The sequence below is a fragment of the Heterocephalus glaber genome, unplaced genomic scaffold, assembly GCF_053883595.1.
Source record: "Heterocephalus glaber isolate CG9 unplaced genomic scaffold, H.glaber_assembly_v1.0 deba00001608, whole genome shotgun sequence".
Classification (NCBI taxonomy): Eukaryota; Metazoa; Chordata; class Mammalia; order Rodentia; family Bathyergidae; genus Heterocephalus; species Heterocephalus glaber.
Genome location: NW_028258379.1, coordinates 40112164 through 40133027, shown reverse-complemented (window position 1 = coordinate 40133027; position 20864 = coordinate 40112164). Strand labels below are relative to the sequence as shown.

General features: G+C 45.7%; 1 protein-coding gene across 10 annotated transcripts in view; it reads right to left on the bottom strand.

Moving 5' to 3' along the window:
* Nucleotides 1-1835: 1835 nt before the first annotated feature.
* Nucleotides 1836-20864, bottom strand: part of Mark3 (microtubule affinity regulating kinase 3) — a 105784-nt gene continuing 86755 nt past the window's right edge. For 5 of the 10 annotated variants that reach the window (XM_004836893.4, XM_004836896.4, XM_087195157.1 and 2 more), the window contains 4 exons: nt 12790-13047; nt 8805-8831; nt 7455-7499; nt 1836-5562 (listed from right to left, as the gene is read on the bottom strand). In XM_004836893.4, the coding sequence (XP_004836950.1) occupies nt 5214-5562; nt 7455-7499; nt 8805-8831; nt 12790-13047 (679 nt within the window). In that variant the 3' untranslated portion in view covers nt 1836-5213. The remainder of the gene's footprint in view (nt 5563-7454; nt 7500-8804; nt 8832-12789; nt 13048-20864) is intronic. The other 5 variants (XM_004836894.4, XM_087195156.1, XM_004836897.4 and 2 more) reach the window with 3 other exon arrangements.

The following is a 20864-nucleotide window of genomic DNA, read 5'->3' as shown; positions in this document are numbered from 1 at the left end:
CTGGGCGGCCCCCACCTCCCTCGATGTGCACTGAGCTGCACTGAACTTCCCTCTAGAGCTACCAGGTGGAGAGGCAGGTTACTGTTCACAAAAGAGGCACGGAAGTAGGTGAGAATGGCGTGCTCCACGGCTAGGTCACAGGCGAGCAGCCAGCTTGTACCCACTCTGAGCTGGCCTGCAGAGGCTCCCCAACCACCTCTGGTGGCCTTCCCCACGCAGCACATCCCACACATCTAGGATCCCTTCCCCCCTCTTCTCCCCACTGAGCTTTCATCCACCAGCCTGCTGCGGGGTCCCAGTGTGGGTCCTTGCTTGTTTCCTTCCTCTTGCCCAGTGTCTCTGAAGGCACCCAAATCTGCTCTCGGGGGCTCTCCCCACTCACCTTCACTTCAACTCAGCACAACCCTCCCACCGCTCAGACCAGGAGCCAGTCACTCTCCCTTCTCTTTCTTACTCTCCCACAGCCAATCCAAGGGCGGATACAGTTGTCTCTTATCTCCAGAGGTCTCCAGGACCCATCAGGCGTTAGCTGTGGATGCACCCTCACCTGAGCAGCGGTACCTCACACAGCCTCTGAAGGGCTTCCCTACTCGCTCCCCTTCAACAGATGTGGAACAGCTGCCATAGCTACGTTTTGACAACCCAGGTGTAGCACTCTCGTGCTAGAAATGCCTCTCCCAGGTTAAGTGATCATCTAGAGTGGCCCATGAGCCCCAGCAACTCTGCTTGTCACAGGGGCACTGGCCTTCAGCCTCTGCTGTGCTCTTTGCACATCTGTGGCCGTCTCCTCCCCATCCTGTCCCCACCTACACAGCTATTTAACATGAGCCTGCCTGAACCCAGCACCTCCTCGAAGCCCTAGCCAGCTGTAATTTCTCTCACTTCTCCCCCTTCCCGTACCAGGCAATCCAAGGAGACAGGGGTGTGATCAACATGCCCCACAAGAGCACCTTGCCCATGGCAGACAACAGATCCGTCACTGAACGTCTGTTCAGACTTTCACACTCCAGGCAACAAACCAGAACCCCAAACAGCACTCTGATATGTGATACATGTGCTGTGCCATTTCCCTGTGGCATTAGAGTGTCATATTGAACGACAATTTCATCTTCCCCTATGTACCCAGGTAGGTGTTGGAAAAAAGCTGCAGGTCTGACTCGTGGGTGTACCATAAGGTCAGACACACCATGCACTGCACAGAAAGCAACTAGGAACTGTCAAGACCTGGCGACGACGACGGCACAGGTGCGCATGGCCTGAGGCACGGGGAGAGCATGGGGAGGACAAGCCAGTGACCCGAAACACGGGGGTCTGCTCTGAGGACGGTGGGCCTGAGCTTTCCCACACATCCCTTTGCTTTTGTTCAGCCTATTGGTGCAAGCAATGCACTCTGAGGGGCTGCCTGAGTCTCAGTCTTAAATATAGCATCAGGAGACAAGGCAAGATTTTACTGAGAAAAAGTGAACTTTTAATTATCTTGTGAATCTACTTAGAAAAACACAGACAAGCAATGTTCACAACTATAAATTTAAACCTCTTGCACTAAAAAAACACAAAACAAACACAAAACCACAGGTACGAACTGTAAACCTGTATTAATTATCAACTAGTTTACGGTTAATTCTTAGCAGTAATTCAGTATTTTCCTCCTTGGCAATTGTAATGTTTAGCACCAAATGATCTCCCACAGAGGTATTAGTGACAATGGTGGCTGGGAGTGTAAGGAGATGTTTCGCACGATGCTGCCCACACCCCTGCACTCACACCATACTCAGGAGGCGTGGTGGCCGATGTGGCGCATGCAGATTCCCAGGGCAATGGAAACAAGACAGAGGCACAAGGTCACACAACTTTAATGTAGTGCATTGTAGAAAAGGCCAGCTTTCGCTCCCAGGTGTGCTCTCGTCCTCAGACTTTAATGTCATGATTTAGAAGATGCGATGTTATTGCCTAAATATTATTCTATACACTTCCATCAGTGTCAGGAAAACACCTTAAGGTGCTGTTGGGAGCAATGCTACATAATTCTAGGGAAAAATCATTCGAGTAGGCCTAGTTCTCCTGCCTACAGGCCAGCTATAACACTCCAAGACATAATTCCCTTTTGGCCTCAGGTCACAAGGGAGATCTCAATGATCCCATGATGCTGTAAGGCTCCAGGACAAGACCACACCTGCGGGAGACACCCTGGGAGGAACTAAATCTTCATCTGCATAGTTCCTCATTGTTCTTAGATTTCTGCCGCCCCTACCCAGTCTTTTGTTACACCTTGTTCATCCCAATGTGATACTGAAATCTACATTATTCATTTGTTACATTTGTTTCTTTGGATGTACTAAATAAAAGGTGCTGCAAGCTAGGGCTTCTTGTCTTTGCCGCCCAGAGCAGCACTGATCAGACCCAAAGCTCAGCTTCTTCTCAGTCTCATTTGTCTACCTTTCCTGTAATTCACCGTGTGCTGCCGTGGCTCACAGGAGACTAGGACTTACTGCAGAGGTTCTGGTAACGTCCCCTTCCCCTGCTCCCTACATTTGGCGCCCAACGTGGACGTGAATCGGATCCACAAGTGAACTCACCTGTGAGACAAACTCGGAGTAAAAGAGACAACACACGGATCTCCCAGGACGATTTCTGGACTTGGACGAGGGACTCTGGTGCTAAGTGTATCCAGCTGGGGGTAATTTTCTGTCTTTGCTGAGTTACAATTGTGGGTCACTCTCTGTCAACAGAACAGTGTAACTTTGCCAAATTACTTAAGTCGCTGTTAAAGTAAGCTATGTACCCAGTACCTAAGGATGCTGTGATAGATTTGTTAAAAGACATACAAATGTATGTCCCATCTTTTCCCCAGGAAGGGACAACTAACTTAATAGCATGGGAACGTGTAGGTACTGTTCTCCATGAGGTTTGGCGAAGGGGTGATCGTCTCTCCCCCCGAACGCACCCCACTTGGACCTGAGTCCACTCTGCTCTCAAATTCTCTCAGTCAGTTCAGGAAACCTCGGCTACCCCTCCCCCCACCAACCCTTCTGTCCAGGTTTCCCCTTGTTCGGCTTCTTCTCCGGTTTGCTTTCATCTCACTGCGGCTTCTGCTCCACCACCACAGTGTGCTGAGGAAGACCCTAACTCTCTAGCCCCTCAGCCATCTCACAAAGGTCTAGCTGCCCCTCTTGTGAAGCCCTCTTCTGGGGCCACTCCCTATTGCCGTACCCTGCAAAAGGCTGTGACATCAGGCAAGGCAGTGGGAGAGACCCTTTGTGCTTTCCTGTCTGTTTTGCCTGATCCTGACAACTCAGAGGTGGACATGTATGTTCATGCCTCATTTGATTTTAACATCCTAAAGGAGCTCAGGCAGAGTGTGCTAACTAATGGTGTCCAAAGCCCCTATACAGTGGGTTTGTTGGACAATGTACTTCAGACTTATTCTCTGGTTCCTCATGATGTTTTTCACCTTGCAAAAACGTGCCTATCTCCAGCTCAGTATCTCCACTTTGAGGTGGAACTTCGTTCTTTAATCAGGGAACAGGCTCATAAAAATGCTCAGGGAGATGCTCAGTCGAGAGAAGTTACTATGGACATGTTATTGGGCACAGGTGACTTTTCGGATTTAAGCAGGCAGGCCTGTTGCCCAGCATTACTCTTCCACCAGCTAGAGGACCTCCTGCGGAGGGCTTGGGCTTCTGTGCCAGTTGATGGTGCGCCAACGGAATCTTTTACTCAAATTATGCAAGGGCCGGTGGAGACTTACACAGAATTTGTAGCAAGATTACAACAAACTGTTAGGAGACAGATTTCTAATTCCCAGGCAGCAGACATCCTGATCTTACAGCTAGCCTATGAAAATGCTAATATGGATTGCAAACAGGCAATAAAATCCTGTTCACTCCTCTAAAGATCTTGGAGCATATATTAAGGCATGCCAAAATGTTGGGTCTCCTTCACACAATGTGGCTCTGATGGCTCAGGCCATCTCCCAACATTTACACGGTACACACAGTGATTTAAAATGTTTTAATTGTGGAAAAATTGGGGCATCTCAGAAAAAACTGCAAAATGAAAGGGGCTTTACAAGCTGACCCAGAGCCACTAGGTCAGACATCCAGAGAAAATAAGTTACCACCTGGCCTTTGCCCTCACTGTCGAGAAGGCATTCACTGGGCTAAAGCCTGCCACTCCAAATATGATAAGGATGGCACACTGATGCAAGAAAAATGGAAATTGGGCCCAGGAAACTATAGGAGATCAGGGCCAGGAGGCTCCAGTCCCCCTGAATCAGCAGTACCTGGTTCAGACCCATGCACAAGTACAAAATCAGACAGCACGGGTGTCCAGACGGACATTTCTTTCCTCATCAAGGGAACACTGGGGAACTCAGGAATAGATCTTCCTGCTGCTCAGAGAGTTCACCTACTGGGAGGTGAGACTCCGATATCTGTCCCCACAGGAATTCATGGACACCCCCCCCCCCCCCGGAACCATTGGCTTGATACTTGGAAAATTCTCTGTAACTTTGAAAGGCATTACTGTTATTCCAGCTATTGTTGATTCTGATTGTACCTCGGAATTGTGTGTTCCTGTTAGCTCCACAGGACTTTGGGTAATAGAACAAGGAGATTATATTGCACAATTGTTGCTCTTGCCTAAATCACAATTAAATAATGTTAGCCTTAAAAATTCCCAAGAGGGTCCTCAGCCAGAAATTCCTCAAGAAGAAATTTATTTCACCCAAGAGATTTCCAAAAACCGCCCCATGTGCAAAATTAAATTGAATGGCAAATTCTTTACAGGATTGATAGACACAGGCGCGGATGTGTCTGTGATCGGCACATGTTTTTGGCCATCATCTTGGGGGAAAAAACCAACTAAAACATCTCTGGTAGGCCTTGGCACCCCCCAACAAGTTTTACAAAGCTCCATTCCTCTGCCTTATGAAGGGCCTGATGGTCAATTGGGATATATTTGTCCTTACACAGCTCCCATACCTGTAAACTTATGGGGCAGAGATTTGTTGGAAGAATGGAGAATTGTAGTGACTACGTTGCCCCCTGAAACTTCACCGGGCCAACAGATGATGTCTAAAATGGAATTATGTCTTGGAGTGTTATAGCTGGCCTGTAGGCAGGAGAACTAGGCCTACTCAAATGATTTTTCCCTAGAATTATGTAGCATTGCTCCCAACAAGGTGCTACTTAATTTACACCATAATTACTGGGTTACAGCTTTAGCTCATTGGCAATTTTGGAAGCGATATTTTTGAAAGCTATGGATGTCCCTGATATCCGCTTAAACCGGACGCCGTTCAGAGACAGTCTTGGCAGCTTACAGACTTCCATCTCCCACTGCACCAGGTTCTCAGCGGCGTGGCCGTCGCCGTGGACACAGAAGAGCAGGAAGCGCTCCCTCTGCTCGTAGTCGCAGTTATTGGCGTCTAGCACTTTTCGGATCTCCCGCATCATGTCGCTGGGATCCATGGAGCTAGTGGTTTTCATGCTCCAGGTGAAGCGCAGGGAGCGAGGTTTTGCTTCTTTGTTTTCGTCCTTTTGCTCGGCGGACACATTGCGACTGAAATGCACAGTGGCAGGTTTATTTTTAATTGTGCAGAAAAATGAACCTTTTCCACCTTAGCTAGTTCAGCAGCAATATCTTCAACATCAAACTGATGCTCAGGTTTTCCCATGCAAACTCACAGTCTCGAAGAAGTACGCATCTATCCCACCTTCCCCTGTGCACAAGCCACGCATACAAACTACCTGCCTGGAAAATTTCCATAGCCCCTGTGCTGACCAAAATCAAAGTGTTTTGGTAAACAGAACTGTTAGGCATCAAGCACAACAGACAGCCCACTCTCTAGGTCTACTCGGGGTGGACGCTGACACCAGCCTTCTGCTCTGCTCCCCCAGTGCCCCTCACCACGACTGTCACGGAGACTCAGTGTATCTGGGGACTCAATATTCACAGCTTAAAACTGCTTTTCCCGGAAAACAGCCCCAGATGCTGAGTGCACAGCTGAGTTAAGCATTTTCCACATCACCTCTACAAATCTCACTGTTTTCCTCCCAGTTTGTTAAACTTCCGGTTTCATGGTTTAAAAAGAAAGATCCTGGTACCATGTGCCTGTAGCCCCTGCTATTCAAGAGGCTGAGGGAGGAGGACTGAGCCCAGGAAAGGTCGTAAAGTGAGATACCACCTAAAAAACAAATAAAATAAAAAACCAAAAAGCTCAACTAAGGTGACATAATCTTACTACTGAAATAGAAAAATGAAACTGGTCTACAGAGAACTGAAATGACTAGTCTCCATATCTGGTAGATTTAGAGTGTGAGCTAAAATGCTGAGTGAGATACTTGGTTACAAAAATGAGCATGGGTTCTCCAACATTTTGGGGCTCAGGATGCCTGTGAGGTGAGGCAAAAATGCAGGAAAGGCATCTGGTGGAGGCTGTTTCATGCGAAACGAGGAAGAGAGGCAGTGGGCTAAGGACGGCTGGCCTCCAGAGGGACCTATGAGGACAGCTCTGAAGTCTCCATACAGGATCACAACAGTACACAATGAAGCCGGGGGAAGAGCTTTTGTTCTGAGCAGAGAGACAACCTCCCTCTGCATGGAGGCAGGAGGAATGGAATGTGCTCTCGGCACAGGGGCCCCATGACACCCTAGCCACACTGAGCTCTTTCCACAGGCGGGCCTCATCTTGCTCAGGGCAGGACAAAGGCTCCATCACCACCTTCCTACTGCAGCAGGGCCCGGTGCAGGCTGTGGGCACTAACCCTGCTGCCTCCATGGGGCAGCCAGGCCCAGCACTAGGGGCTTCTGTGGGACATGGCTCTTTAGGCAGCTGTGGCTACAGAAGACTTTCATTCAGAAAAAAGACCCATCAACAGAGCTGGGGTAGAAAAACCAGGAGGGAAACAAAGGGGTCAGTGTGAAACTGCATGGTGGTGACTGGTGGGAAAGAGGCCAAGTGGAGACCTGCAAGACAGCTACAACACACCAGAGAGCAGAGTAAGGCTCCTACAAGCATCTTAGAAGAAAACATACCTAATGTGAAACATGCAAATCCTACCAAAGACCTGTCCCGTCCCTTGCGAGCAGAACCACATGGAGCGTCAGTGAGGGTCAAGGCTTCTTCCCACGACCCCTGCCTCCAACCCCAGGCTTCCCCACTCAGAGGCACTGGGACTGCTCTCGAGGCCACGCACTTACACCCAAAACGCTGAGGCAGGGGTGGGGAGGCCTCGGTGGCACACCAGCACCCTCAGGTGGTGACTGGGGGTCGGTGCAGCCTCCTCAGCCTGCCACTAGGAGGCGGCAGCAGCAGGTACAGAACAGGCCCCCTCTGAGCACCCTACAGGGACAACAGGACTGTCATGCAGAACATTCGGAAATGTGCCCTTCTGCCACAGAAACAAGGTCAATATCTAGAGGAGATGTGAAGTAAAAATCATTTCCCTCACCTTGAGCCCTCATATCTCCCGTTCCTCTCATATTCAGTTGGAAGCCTCAAGGAATAGAATGTAGAAGCAGAGAGAAGTGGGAAAGAGAAAAGACATCTTACACACTAGTACACGACCACCCATGTAGCAACACAAACATCAGACAATAAACAAATCAAAACACTTTCCAGTCCCCAGTTGGGCTTACTGAAACCCCTGCTCTCAGTCTGACTCAACAGGCGACATGTTGCTCCTGCGAGGAGGACACAGGCACTGGCAGGGCCACGGCTGCCGTGCTGCTGGGTCTCCCAGCAGGCTTTGAACCACTCCTCACTGTGTAAAGGGCTTCCAATGAAAAGGAAACGCACAGGCTATCAGTTGAATTCTAACTTCAATTATAAAATTTTCTGTCCAAGGAAAAATTTGCCATCGGGGAAGATCAACTGAAAAATAATCAAGGAATAGAGTTTCCAACAGGAAGAAAGCACTTTCCCCACGCAGTTTCTGATAAAGAGCTCACGTTAACAGAGCCTCACAGTGACCCATCAGTTTTGTAAACACAAAACCCCGGCAGCCGGCCTTCCGGTGGCTCAAGAGGCCCAGGCATGCCTCGGCCCTTACAGCAGGTTTCCTGCTTTGTGTGTGTGCACTCCAAGCACAGCAGTATTTTTGGTCTCTTGACTGTTAACTCCAGAAATATTAATCAGATCAGAATACCACTTACAAGAGTGCTTTAGTAAAAACAGTGAGACACTTCAATGGTTTGGGGAAAGTGGCTTTTAGACAGAATACTATTTACTCTTCAACTTTCCAAAAACATTAAAACATTTGTGCTATGCAGCTTACCTCTAATTTTTGAAAACTCCAAATCAAATGAGGCATAGATTTGAATTTTATGCTTGTCTCCAGTATCAGAGTATTAACTAATCTGTCGTTTTAAAGCCTTTTTGCTAATTTAATCCTTAGTAAAATAAAAATGACAACTAACACAAATTATCACTTACCTTTTGCATGCTTGTGGCTAATCATAAATTACATGTTAATGTTACCAAACATCTCATTCTTCAAACAGGAGCATGCTAAGTGTTATTAGTATGATGACAGAATTATTTGGATGCTAAATAATTCTACCAAAGAAAGAAAATGCACAGAGCATGCATAGCTTTTCATTGCCACAGTTCCTTTAAAATGCCTGACAGAGTTAATTTATTTTTCTCCAGTTTCCTTTCAAGGAAATAAGTATTTAGTTCTCAGCAGAAAGTTTAGTTTTTAAGGAAAAAACAGGGCCAGAAAAGCCAAACCTGATGTTAATTGCAGGAGCCACTTGGGTGTGAGGGTTGAAGAATAAGTGTGTATACACACAAATCCTACCTTTTGATAAACCTGAATGACATGTTTCTAAAAGAAATTAAGCCAAAAAAAAAAAAAAATTAACAAAAAGGACTCACACAAATTAAACAGGAAATCTAATCAATTATAGAAAGGAAACAAACAGAAAAACCCAAACACAGGGCTCCTCTTTTGGCCAATAATGAAACAGTGACATGTGTTGAAAAAGGATATGTGATATTTTAACTAGAGATATTAAAATATCTGTACTTGTAAGAAAAGTTTAGCAGTAAATACTGACATTAGCTCTAATGTTCTTCAGATGGACACACTTTTTTTTTTTGGTACTGGGATCGAACTCGGGTCCTTGCGCTTGCACAGCAAGCGGCAAAACCACTGGGCTAAATCCCCGGTCCCTGACACACTTTTTTATTTTCCAGACGGACACATTTTTAAAATTCAATGTCTTAACATAAGTCATTTGCAACATACCAATAATAAATAATATTTCTTGATTTTCTTCAGAGTATCTTATACATAAACATGAAAAAATACATTATAAAATACTTAACTATTAAGAGGATCATTAGTTATTTCAAGAAGATGATAAATAACAATGTTATAGTGGTATGATATAAATCACTTTTTAAGAACAAAACAGGTTATGGGGTTTAAATAAACTTTCCAGTTTTAGGTCTCAAAATGAATAAAAATTAAGAGTCAAGATAACAGTGTGGGACGCACACACATACAAGACTGAACACTGAGCCCAGGGGTGCGCTACTCCTGAGCTACATCCTCAGCATGGGTCTTGTTAAGATGCCCAGGCTAGCCTTAAACTTGAGATCCTCCTGCCTCAGGTGCCTGGTATGTGACACCATGCTTGGCTGGATTTTATTTTTTTTGCTTAAATTCTTTTATTGGTACATTTTAGGTATATAATATATTTACATTTATCATTGGGTGCTTGTACCTGTACATGATGTATGGACTTTATTTTTATGTAACAAACTAAAAAGAATTATTTTTCAAGGGATAACAATGATCGTTAAACAATGTTAAAGAGATGCATAGGTCATGCTGAACAGAATTTGACCAAAGACTTCCCAAACTGTGAATCAGGTGCTCAGAACACCGGATGGTGAAGCCCTGTCTGTCATGGGACACGGGACGCTCTGAGCAACTGAAGCAATGAAGTCCTTGGATTTTTGTTTTTTCTAATTTGAGGCTAACTTTGGACTGCTTTGAATAAATATAACTAAAATGTCTAAAATAGACAACTGCCAATCATTTCATACAGATCAAATGTGGGGCACAGATGGCACATGGTAAAGATCCCATATATGAAATATTTTATAAATAATGACATGCTACATAAATATAAAGTGGTATTACATTAGTTGGAAAAGATTAAAAGATCTTTTTTTTTTTGGTACTGGGGATTGAACTTGGGTCCTTGGGCTTGCGCAGCAGGCAGCAAAACCACTGAGCTAAATCCCTGGCCCCAAAAGATCTTTAAAATACATTTCCATTTTTCTTAATTTTCTCCTTGGGAAGTGAGAGTCACTTTTCTTTTCCTCCCTCAAATGGCCTAAGCTAAAGTACAAAGCAGAGAGAGGGTGCTGGCCCCCCTCTGACTGGAGAGGCCCAGCTCTCTGAAGGCACACATGGCCTGCACCTGACACCTCGGCTCTGGCTTAGGGCATCCAAGTGCCAACACCCTAGCCTTACAGGCACCGCAACTTTAAGTCTAGCAATGCTTGCTAGGGAGAGAAGTTTCAACTGCAGCAAAAAGGATTTTAAGTACATTTAAGAACAGCTGATATGGGCCGGGATGTAGCTCAGTGGAGCTGCATCTACCTGGCAAGTGCAAGGCCCTGAGTTTGATCCCCAGTGTAATCCTAGCACTTGGGAGCCTGAAGCAGGAGGATCGCTGTGAGTTCAAGGCCAGCCTGAATTACATAGCAGGACCCTGTTTCAAAAAACAAAAAATAACAACAACAAAAACAACAACAAAAGACAGATGATGACTTCAATTTATACATTTTCACAAACAGGATAAAAGACTTATCTTTCTGCAAAGTTTTGGGAGTAGACACTGTGAAACAGGATGACCACTTAGAATTTTTTAAACTAGGAACCTTAATCTCAGCCAGGTACAGTGGCACATGCCTGTAATACCAGCATTTGGGAGCTAGGGCATGTTTGAGGCCAGCCTACTACAAAGTGAGACCCTGTCTCAAAGAAGAAAAGAACCATGACAGATAGAGATAGAGAAAGAGAGACTTCAGTCTCCAACTTTGATTCAAATACTGCATAGTATGAAGTAAGTCAGAAAATAAAAGCAAAGGACGCATGCCTGTAGCAGTTCTCTGCTGAGCTTGCTATGGGGACACGAGGCTCCTGAAGGGCCTCATCTGCAGCCAGCCAGGCCTGGCACAGGTATGCTTTCAGTACAGAAGCAGAGCATGCATCATCACCTCCCCGACTCTCATCTTCAGTTTCTCCTATGAAATGAGAATATCTACTCTGCAAGTATACTGTGGAGATGAAATATGAGAGAGGGGTGGGGAATGTATTATAGATACAGGTATACTCCATGCACACTCAGAAGTTGTGTGTGTATTACATGTAGGGATAATACACATAAGGGTGTATACACAGTACATACAGGGATCTGCATGTAGAAAATGAGGGTATCTGTATAGTCACAGATTTCATCTAAGTATCTCAGCACACAGTAAGCATTCAAATGACGCTTGGTTATATTTTTATCAATGATGCCCAAGGTGAACAAGAGAATCAAGAGCCCACCTCAGAATAAGGTGTGTGGGAACAGCTACCTTTTCTTTCTTTCTTTTTTTTTTTTTGGTGCCGGGGATTGAACTCGGGACCTTGCACTGAAGAGGCAGGCTCCGGAACCACTGAACTAAATCCCCGGCCCACAGCTACCTTTTCTGAACTTCGGTGAACCTGTGCTGCACAGGCCCAGAGGGGACAATGCCCAGATATTAAGCAAGGAAGGGGAGTTAAGGCAGCCAGAGAATAGTCCTGGCTACCATCTTCCACCATCCAAGTTTTAGCCTAGTCCCTGAGGAAGGAGCCAGGGTACAAGCAGGCCTGGGGCAGGAGGACCCTGGAAGGAAGGAAGAAATTATAGGGTCACTTGACTTTTTGTGGACTGAACTTGCTGTCTCCCTAGCTGGTCACAGATGGGTGGCTCAGGGTAGTGCCCCTCGGACCATTCTGTTCTGCTCACTCTGTCTCAGTAAAGGGACTGAGGAAAGAGTAAGGGGGTTACCTGAGACCTCTGGCTCATGTGACTTTAGTTAAGGCATCCTAACAATAGATCTGATGTTTAATAATGGGACTCATCAAAGGATTTTTTTGGATTTTTGAGACAGGATCCACCTCAAACTCACTAGGTAGCCCAGGATGGCCTCAAACTTGTGATCCTCCAGCCTCAGCTTCCTGAACAGCTCTGATTACAGGTGTGCCACCAAGCTCGGATATTATATTTTTAGAATAGGTCAGGATTTTATCTCTGAAACTATACTACTTTTTAGAAGTTTCCTTGGTCTCAGACTGAGACCAAGAGAGAATAATTTCACGATCCCAGACTGAGAAACACAGTGTTCATTATTCAATAACAACAGAGTGAGAAGAGGAAACACCTCGTTCCTGTGTGTCTAGGCAAGATCACAATGGACCCACTGGTGACCTAGTGACTGCTGTGTAGAGCTACCTCCCTGCTAAACTGCAGTGAACGTGTCATATGGACAGATGTGTGATCAAAAAAACAGGAATTAAAGAAAAACAAAAGCCTCCCACTTCTAGTGTTATGAAAGGGCTCTGAGCTAATTTCTATTTTTAAAGTTTGAAAGTCTAAAGTTATACATATATACACACATACATATGTAATATATGCATGATGACAAGCGCCTGAGCAGCAGCTTTACACAGCAGGAAAGACATTTCTCTTCTGGCTGTGTTTGCACCAACTCAATCAGCACTACTTGGCACTTACCGCCTTGTGAGTTTCGAAGTTAATTTACTAAAAAGATTAGTGGAGCCTCGACTTCGAGTCTGGGACAGTGGCGTGGCTTCGTGGGACAGGCTGGGTGAGGCGGGTGGGCCATTGTATGTTGCAGTTCGCCGCTCTCGGGGCTGGCCGTGGAAAGTGCTACGACTGGCAGTGCCTCGTGGGAAGTGGACTCGATCAGGGGTGGTTGCACTGCTAATACTGTGGGTTGAAGCAACTGGAGTTCTCTGATCAGGAAGAGTGCTGTGAGATCAGAAAATAAAGAGACTCTAACCTCTTTGTTCACAAAAAGTGTGGTGCATAAAAATTTACAATCGCAGTAAACCTTTTGTAGAGTACAATGACTATATCCAAGGGGTACCTTATGGGACTTAGGAGCACAAGGTAAGTTAAGTGGGGAAGGGTGCCAAAGAAATAGGCTATACTGAGACAATCCCTCAGAGTTTAAGGGAATGGTGCATACACATTCTCAAGATAAATGCAAGGAAATTCTAGGACAGGGAGAGGGTAACTCAAGCCTTCCCCCGGTTCCCTCTTAAAATGCCTACACGCAGAGAACTGTGCCAAAATGAAAGAAAGAACTGCAGGTGTAATTGGAGAACAGGCAACCGAAAAGTTTTGGAAGCACACAAATGGTATACAATTCCACATGCTGAAGGCAAGGCAGGAAGGACAGGGCATTTGTTATGCCTTCTATGATATGTAAAGGCCAGACGCACAGTGAGCAAGGACGCCATGAGACAGGATGTGCTTAACTAAAATCACATGGAAGAAGGACACCTGTAGATGACTGTAACAGAATCTTGGACTATAAAACCCACAGCACAAAATTAAGCAGCAGTGGGCACACATTAGTTTCACAAGGAATGTGCATTTTTCTTACATTGAAGTTATCTCCTTCACTGTCTATCGAGGGTACCATCATCTTGGGGTGCCCAGAGGCTGACATGGACATAGACTTCTGATGTCTCAGCTGACAGGTGGAAGATGTGGCACAGACTGAGGCAGGGCTAGCTGTGTAAGCGAACACTTCTGTCAGGTTGGGAGGGGGTTGGGTTCAGGCAGAGGCAGAAACAGCGTGATGGAGCAGTGACCGAAGAGCACCTGCTGTCTAAGCATACACCTTCCTCCCCAGGCCCCTGGCACTAGCACAGAATAAGCTTTCTTAAGCTGTTTGGGATTCTGGGCAATTACTGGCCCGTAGCTGCTTAATCAAACAGCAATTCAGAAGTTTATTACCTTGAAGAAAGCTGACCTTCCGCTCTGAATATGCGTGTTTGTGAGAGGCCGAGTGTCCTCTGAGCTCTGCACAAAGCAAATCTTGTCCTAAAGGAGACGTCCCACTCCACAGCGAGGTGTGTGAAGTGTGACAGGAGCACAGGTGCTCTCTACTGGTGCCCAGCACATCCAACAAGAGGTCAGGGACTGAGCTGTGTGCTAGAGGATCCTAGGTTCCATGAGCAATTTGGAACCCTCTTGCTCACAGGGTCGTTTGTCCCTTCATAAAGAGCAATCAACATTCCTAACAGGCCAGGATGGAAAACAGAGAGCAAAGCAGCCATTTACAGAAAGCAAGTGATGGAGCACAGAGGCCTGCAGTCGCACCTGGCACACAGATTTGGACAAAGCCAGCCAGGGAGTCACACAGGCCCAGGCAACTCCTCAATTCCAGCTCTGTCTTTGCACCTGGGGATTCCCAGGCAGCAGGTTCCTTTCTTTAGGAACAGTGGGGCATAGGACTCTGCTCCTGGCCTGGCTGCATCTTGCAGCAGGCCTGCTCCCCAGCCTTCACCTGGAACCTGGCGCTGCTGCCCCTCAGCCCCACATGGAAGCTGTAGTGACATCTTGTGGAGTGGAGTCAACTTAACAGGCAGCTCTGCAGCAGACCCTCTTTTCCATCTGACCTCACCCTCCTCCCCTTGGGCCTCCTCGCTTTCACCTCACACCTCAAGTCCAGCCACACCTTGCCAGGAACTTCCTAAAGCAGCAATGGTGCTAGGGATTTAGCTCAGTAGTTCTGCTGCCTGCCTCGGAACCACAAGGTCCTGAGTTCCATCGCTGGCACCAAAATAAAAAAAAAAAATGCAGCAATGATAAAACTTTTAGAGCATTCGATAATAACAAACAGCCTCTTGGAGCATGTGTGACACAGGTATGCCACCATCGTGAAGCTATTCACCGGGTTCATAGCCTCTCTAGAGCTGTCTTCAAGAAACTCAGATGGCAGCCCGACAGGTGTGTTACATACCCTCAAGCACCCAGTACGGCCCCTGCCATGTGACTTTCTGACTTTCCTGACCACAGACCCTTGATCAAGTAACAAAGAATTTTTATAGTAGCTATTTGCCTGCAGAGCTCAAGTATTTCCAGTCCCTCTTCCAAATTCAGCCCAGATGCTATCTCCTCCATGAAGTCTTCCTGGATGCACTATCCACTGAGAGTTGCATCACTTCTTTCTGTGTCTTTAGCTCAAGCCCGCACACGTACTGCAATGCCCCTTCCCTGCTGGGATGCCCTGGAAGCAGGGTGTATGTGGCATCAGTATGTTCCCAGCATTGGCAAAAAAAGAAGAGAGCAGGCGCCGCAGATGGTCTCTTAACAGAGTAATCCATCAGGTATGGGAATGAGGGTGGCCAGCAGGAGGGAGACCAGCCTTGAGCCTGAACGATAGGAAGGGTTGCTGGCCTGGGCGCTAAGCCCTGGGAGAGAGACTCTGCATGGTCAGAGCAGAACTGGAAACAAAAGCCTTACGAAGAGAAGAATCCTAGTCTACTCACTGTCATTCAGGATCCATTGGCTTCCTGAGGCAACAATACTTCTATTTTGCTGGGGGGAAGAAACCCTAGGTGCCTGGACTCCAGATGATGCTGACCCTGCCCAAGACCTGCCCAGCTGCCCTGAGTGGCAGACCTACCCGGATCAAGGCCAGTACTACAGGGCTTCCACCTGAGCAGATCTGTGTATGGGAAGATATCAGGTCTATTGTGAAGCCCACTGGGGACTATTACAGAGGAGACAGAACTACTGTAGGACTGGACCTGACTCTAGCCCAGAAATATTTCAGTTATACCAACTAGAAGATGTCCCCCACCCCCCTTTTCCAGTTCCAGGGATCGAACTCAGGAGCCTGTGCTCATGAGGCAGGCACCGCGCCACTGAGGTAAATGCCCGGCCCTAGATGCCCTTTTTTACTTCAGCCTGTTTAGACTGGGTTTTCTATCACTCAGAATCAAGTTCTAACTGACTCAAGTGTTTGAAGAAATGCTTGGTGGTTCCTTGTACATGATTACAGACATCCTTATACATGTATAATACTGTTTTTCTATCAAGTCACAGATAAATACAACTCTCTCTTTTTTTTTGTTTTTTGGCAGTACTGGGGATCAAACCCAGGGCCTTTGTACTGAGGTACATCCCCAACTCACTCACTCGCTCATTCATTCATTCATTCATTCAGAGAGGGCCTTGCTAAGTTGCCTAGACTGCATTCAAACTCGTGATGCTCTTGCCTCTGCCTCCCAGACTGCTGGATTACAGGTGCATGCCACCACACCCCAGCTCATCTGCTGTCCTTCTATCTGTGCAGGCCAGGTCAGCATTTGAGTGCTCTGCTAGCTGAACTGGCAGTTAGGCTCAATGATGTACAAAGGGCAGGGCGGGCAGGCGTGTAAAATGGTCCCCAAGATCTGGACAAGGAAAGGGCTCTTGGGGCCGGGGATTTAGCTCAGTGGTTTTGCTGCCTGCTGCACAAGCACAAGGACCTGAGTTTGATCCTCAGTACACAAAAAAAAAAGAAAAAAGAAAGTGCTCTCAGTGAGTCACCCACTGTGACCCGACAGCACAAGGGCACATGGGACCTGGGCAGAGGTGTGTGGCACATACCTGTCCTTCCTACATGTCAGGGGGACCTTCTGACATTCTCATTATGAATTATGACTTTTTTTTTTGGTACCGGGGATCAAACTCGGGACCTTGCGCTTGCGAGGTAGACTCCGGATACACTGAGCTAAATCCCTGGCCTGAATTATGACATTTTTTGACCTATTAATTTTTTTTTTCTGGTACCAGGGATGGAACTCAGGACCTGGCACTTATGAGGCAGGTGCAGTACCACTGAGCTAAATCCTCAGCCCTTGACATATTAATTTTAAACCAATTAAAATAACTTCCTTTAGGGCCAGGGATTTAGCTCAATGGTTTCGCCACCTGCTGCGCAAGCGCAAGGACCCGAGTTTGATCCCCGGTATCAAAAAAACAAAAAACAAAAAATTTCCTTTAGAAATTTAATCCATGTCACCTCATGAATTCCAGAAAACAAGCAAAACATAGATTTTTTTGACTGCTATAGTAGGCCTAGCACCTTAAGTTAAGAAAGCAATAAATTTAGCACTGTTTGCCAAATTTCAAGCTTGTACAATTCAACTTACATACCTATTTATAACACACAGCCCTCATACCATGAGGGCTACATGCTGTACAAGCTCACTAAGCTGGTGTTTGAGGATGTTCAAACAGTATCTCATCCCCAGCAAAGTGTAAAATGGTTTTATCTCATACTTTAGCCCACAAAAGTCCTTGGAATCAAAACAGTACCTATATTACATTTTTTCAGTAGTTCTGGGTCCACAGAAGAATCATTATAAAAATCTTACGGATACAGCAATGTTTTTCTTAACATTCAAATTGCACACATAAGGGGCTGGGGATTTAGCTCAGTGGTTCCGATGCCTGCCCTGCAAGCACAAGGACCCAAGTTCGATCCCCGGCACCAAAAAACAAACAAACAAATTGCACACATAAATTCCTATGAGCCTTCCCAACTGTTTTATTTTTGTATTTATGACTTATTCTCTTGGTGGGGGGTGGTTGCGACAGGGTCTTGCTTTGTAGTTCAGGCTGGTCCTAAACTATGCAGCCCAGGCTGGCCTTAAACTCACTACAATTCTCCTGACTCAGCCTCCCGAGTGCTGGGATTACAGGTGTGCACCACCACGTCAGGATCGACTCTCTTTTTTTGAAATCTAGCCCATGTAGGCTGCTATGGTACAGGCACTCTGAACTGTCTGTTATTATTCAGGGATCCAGCTCATGTCAGAACACTCAGTGTGAAATGTTTTGGTGCTGGCTAAAGTATACTCAGCAATTGGGCAAAAGAAGAATTAAAAATACTATAGTCCAAAAGGTACAGTTCACTGTCATCAGTCCTTCTCCACACCCTCCCTGTGGCTTATTACAGGACACATGGAGAAATTAAAACTGCTTTACAATTTTAAAGTTTTACCAATGGTACCTGGTACCTAAATTTCTTTGAAGATTCATTGTGCTTTACTGTAACACTACCATGTTCCTTTCCCGGAACCCTTAAATGAATATATCCTAAACAGTTACGAAGGCATCTAAAAGAATATGGACAAGAAGGGCAGGGTACCCACAGGATGTGGGTTGTTCAGCAACATTAACTTGAGAGATTAGGTACAGTCTGGGTAAACTAAGAAAATTCTTCACATTCTTCCCGAACAGTTTATTAATAACACAAGCTAAAGTTTATTGAGTGCTATCTGTGACTGTAGTAAGCAGTTTAAGACTTACTACAATCTGCACTATCCTACAAATTATATTATTGAAAATATAATCCAACTCCCTCCTGCTGAATTTACACTGTCAGGCAGGGCTGGAACTGGGTTGTTTTTGGAGACTGTCATCACAAGAAGGCAGAAGGATTTGCATCAGGAGCATTACAGGAGAAAGCAGGTTGGGTGTCAGGTTGCCTGGCTTCACAAGCCTCACTTGGAAAACCACTCACAGGGGCTTGTGGCAAAGCACACACCTGCCAAAACCCATGCTTTCCCAGACACCACGATTAACTTCATTTTTCACACAGGAAAGCTGGTAACACAAAGACTGCACTAGTAAGAATCATACATAAAACTAATTTTAAAAAGAGAAAGTATATATTAAAAAATCAACTATTCTGCCTGTGGCAAGAAGAGGAGTTCATTTAGTGAGGTGAAACACCATTCTATGTTCAGAGTAGGATTCTGAAGGCAGTTAGGGCTTATGGAGACACCCATGGGTCTTGTTCTGTGAATCTTCACATGGTTATCAATCATGATTTATCAATCATGCTGGAATTCTGTACAGGTGCATACAGAAGAGTGTCCAAAATATTCTAGGCTAAAAAATGGAAAACTGTCCTTGTTTCAGATGTTAATAGGAGAAGGCATCCTGTAGCTCACTTTAAATTAGTGACCGAATACGAACACAGGTGTGAGAGTAGAGAGGAGTCAGCTATGCAGTGAGAAGGCACCCAGGAGGTGCCTGAAGACTCAAGCATCACTCTTAAGGGGCTGGGGATTTAGCTCAGTGGTTTCGCTGCCTGCTGCGCAAGCGCAAGGACCCGAGTTCGATCTCCGGTACCAAAAAAACCCCCCAAAACAACAAAAAAAACAAAAACAAAACAAAACACAAGCATCACTCTTAAGGTCAAGAAAATTGTCACATTTTGCCGGGGATTTAGCTCAGTGGTTCCGGTGCCTGCCTTGAAAGCACAAGGTCTCAAGTTTGATCCCTGGTACCAAAAAAAAGAGAAAATGGTCACATTTAGTACCTTAATTCAAAGTAAGAAACATGACCACTAATTCAGTCTTCAAACTCAACACTTTTACACAGTTTTTCAATTTATTTATAAGACAGAAAAATGCAGACACTATTAAAACTGTGGGACCTGCCTCATAGGGCGTAGTGCAGAGGCTCTGGTTAAAGATCAAGACATTTTCAAAAGCAAACAATGACAGGCACTCAGAGGTTTAGCCCATGCAGGATATGGGGAAGTCAGCCCCATATGAGGAAGGTGTCTGCAGGAGGAACACTGAAAGGAAATGACTCCAAATGATTAAAGACATCTTCAAATTATTTCTTAAGAATGAGTGGAGTCACTTTAGGGCAGGTGAGTTAAAGAGCAGGGTGTGTGTATGTGCGTGCCTCAGTGTGCACATGTGCACTGACAAAGGTGGGGCAGATAGAGGGCCCCGGGCTGGGCATCCCTAAGTTTCTGTTGTATATTTCAGAGCCACTCCCTCTAAAGCCAAAAGGAGCCTGACAGAGTCCTATAGAAGGAAATCTAACCTCAGAAACTTTCAGTCTTCTACGCAGTCACTGACTGATAAATAATCTTACATGATAAGCTTAAACTCACAGTTCAAACTAAAGTGGCTTTTTGGAACAAGGACCTGATAGGTTTAAGGAGAGGGAGGATCCTTCTCAGGTAGTCACAGAGTTTAGTAGTCACAAGTGCTGTCTGACTCATAGGCACTAATGGAAGCCAGGGGTTGTGGCGGTCGCCTGTGATCCCAGCACTTGGGAAGCTGAGGCAGGAGGATCACTGTGGGCTCAAGGCCAGCCTGGGCTACAAAGTGAGTTCAAGGCCAACCTGAAACACTCTGTCTTAAAAAAAAAAAACAAACAAGAAAACAAGTAGAAAAAAAAAGGATCTAATGGAGACAGAAACCATCAATTTCAGGAAGAAACCACTTCGATGCAGACATGACCAGACAAGTTGGGAGGGCAGGGGACAACAGGAGATGTGAACTCATTTCATAGATTTCTAGTCTAGGACTCATGTTTATGTCCTAACTTGGAATTTGTTTACACATTACTCTTCCAAAAATAAAGAAAACTCCACGTCAGTCTGCAATTTTTTAAAAATACAGTTTAGGGCCCGGGATTTAGCTCAGTGGTGCCACCACCTGCCTCACAAGTGCAAGGACCCGAGTTCAATCCCTGGTACCAAAAAAAAAAAAATACAGTTTAATACATTTCACTACTTTCTTCCAACTTAACTTCCCTTTTTTTCCCTCTGCAAACTAACATACCTCATAGTCTCTGGACCTACCTAATCGAATTTTTGTGACTGTGATAACATTTTTATTATTTATTGATTTATTTTTTGTACTGGGGATCGAACTCGGGTCCTTGCGCTTGTGCAGCAGGCGGCGAAACCACTGAGTTAAATCCCTGGCCCGTGTGATAACATTTTAAATTTCATAATCACAAGAAAGTTG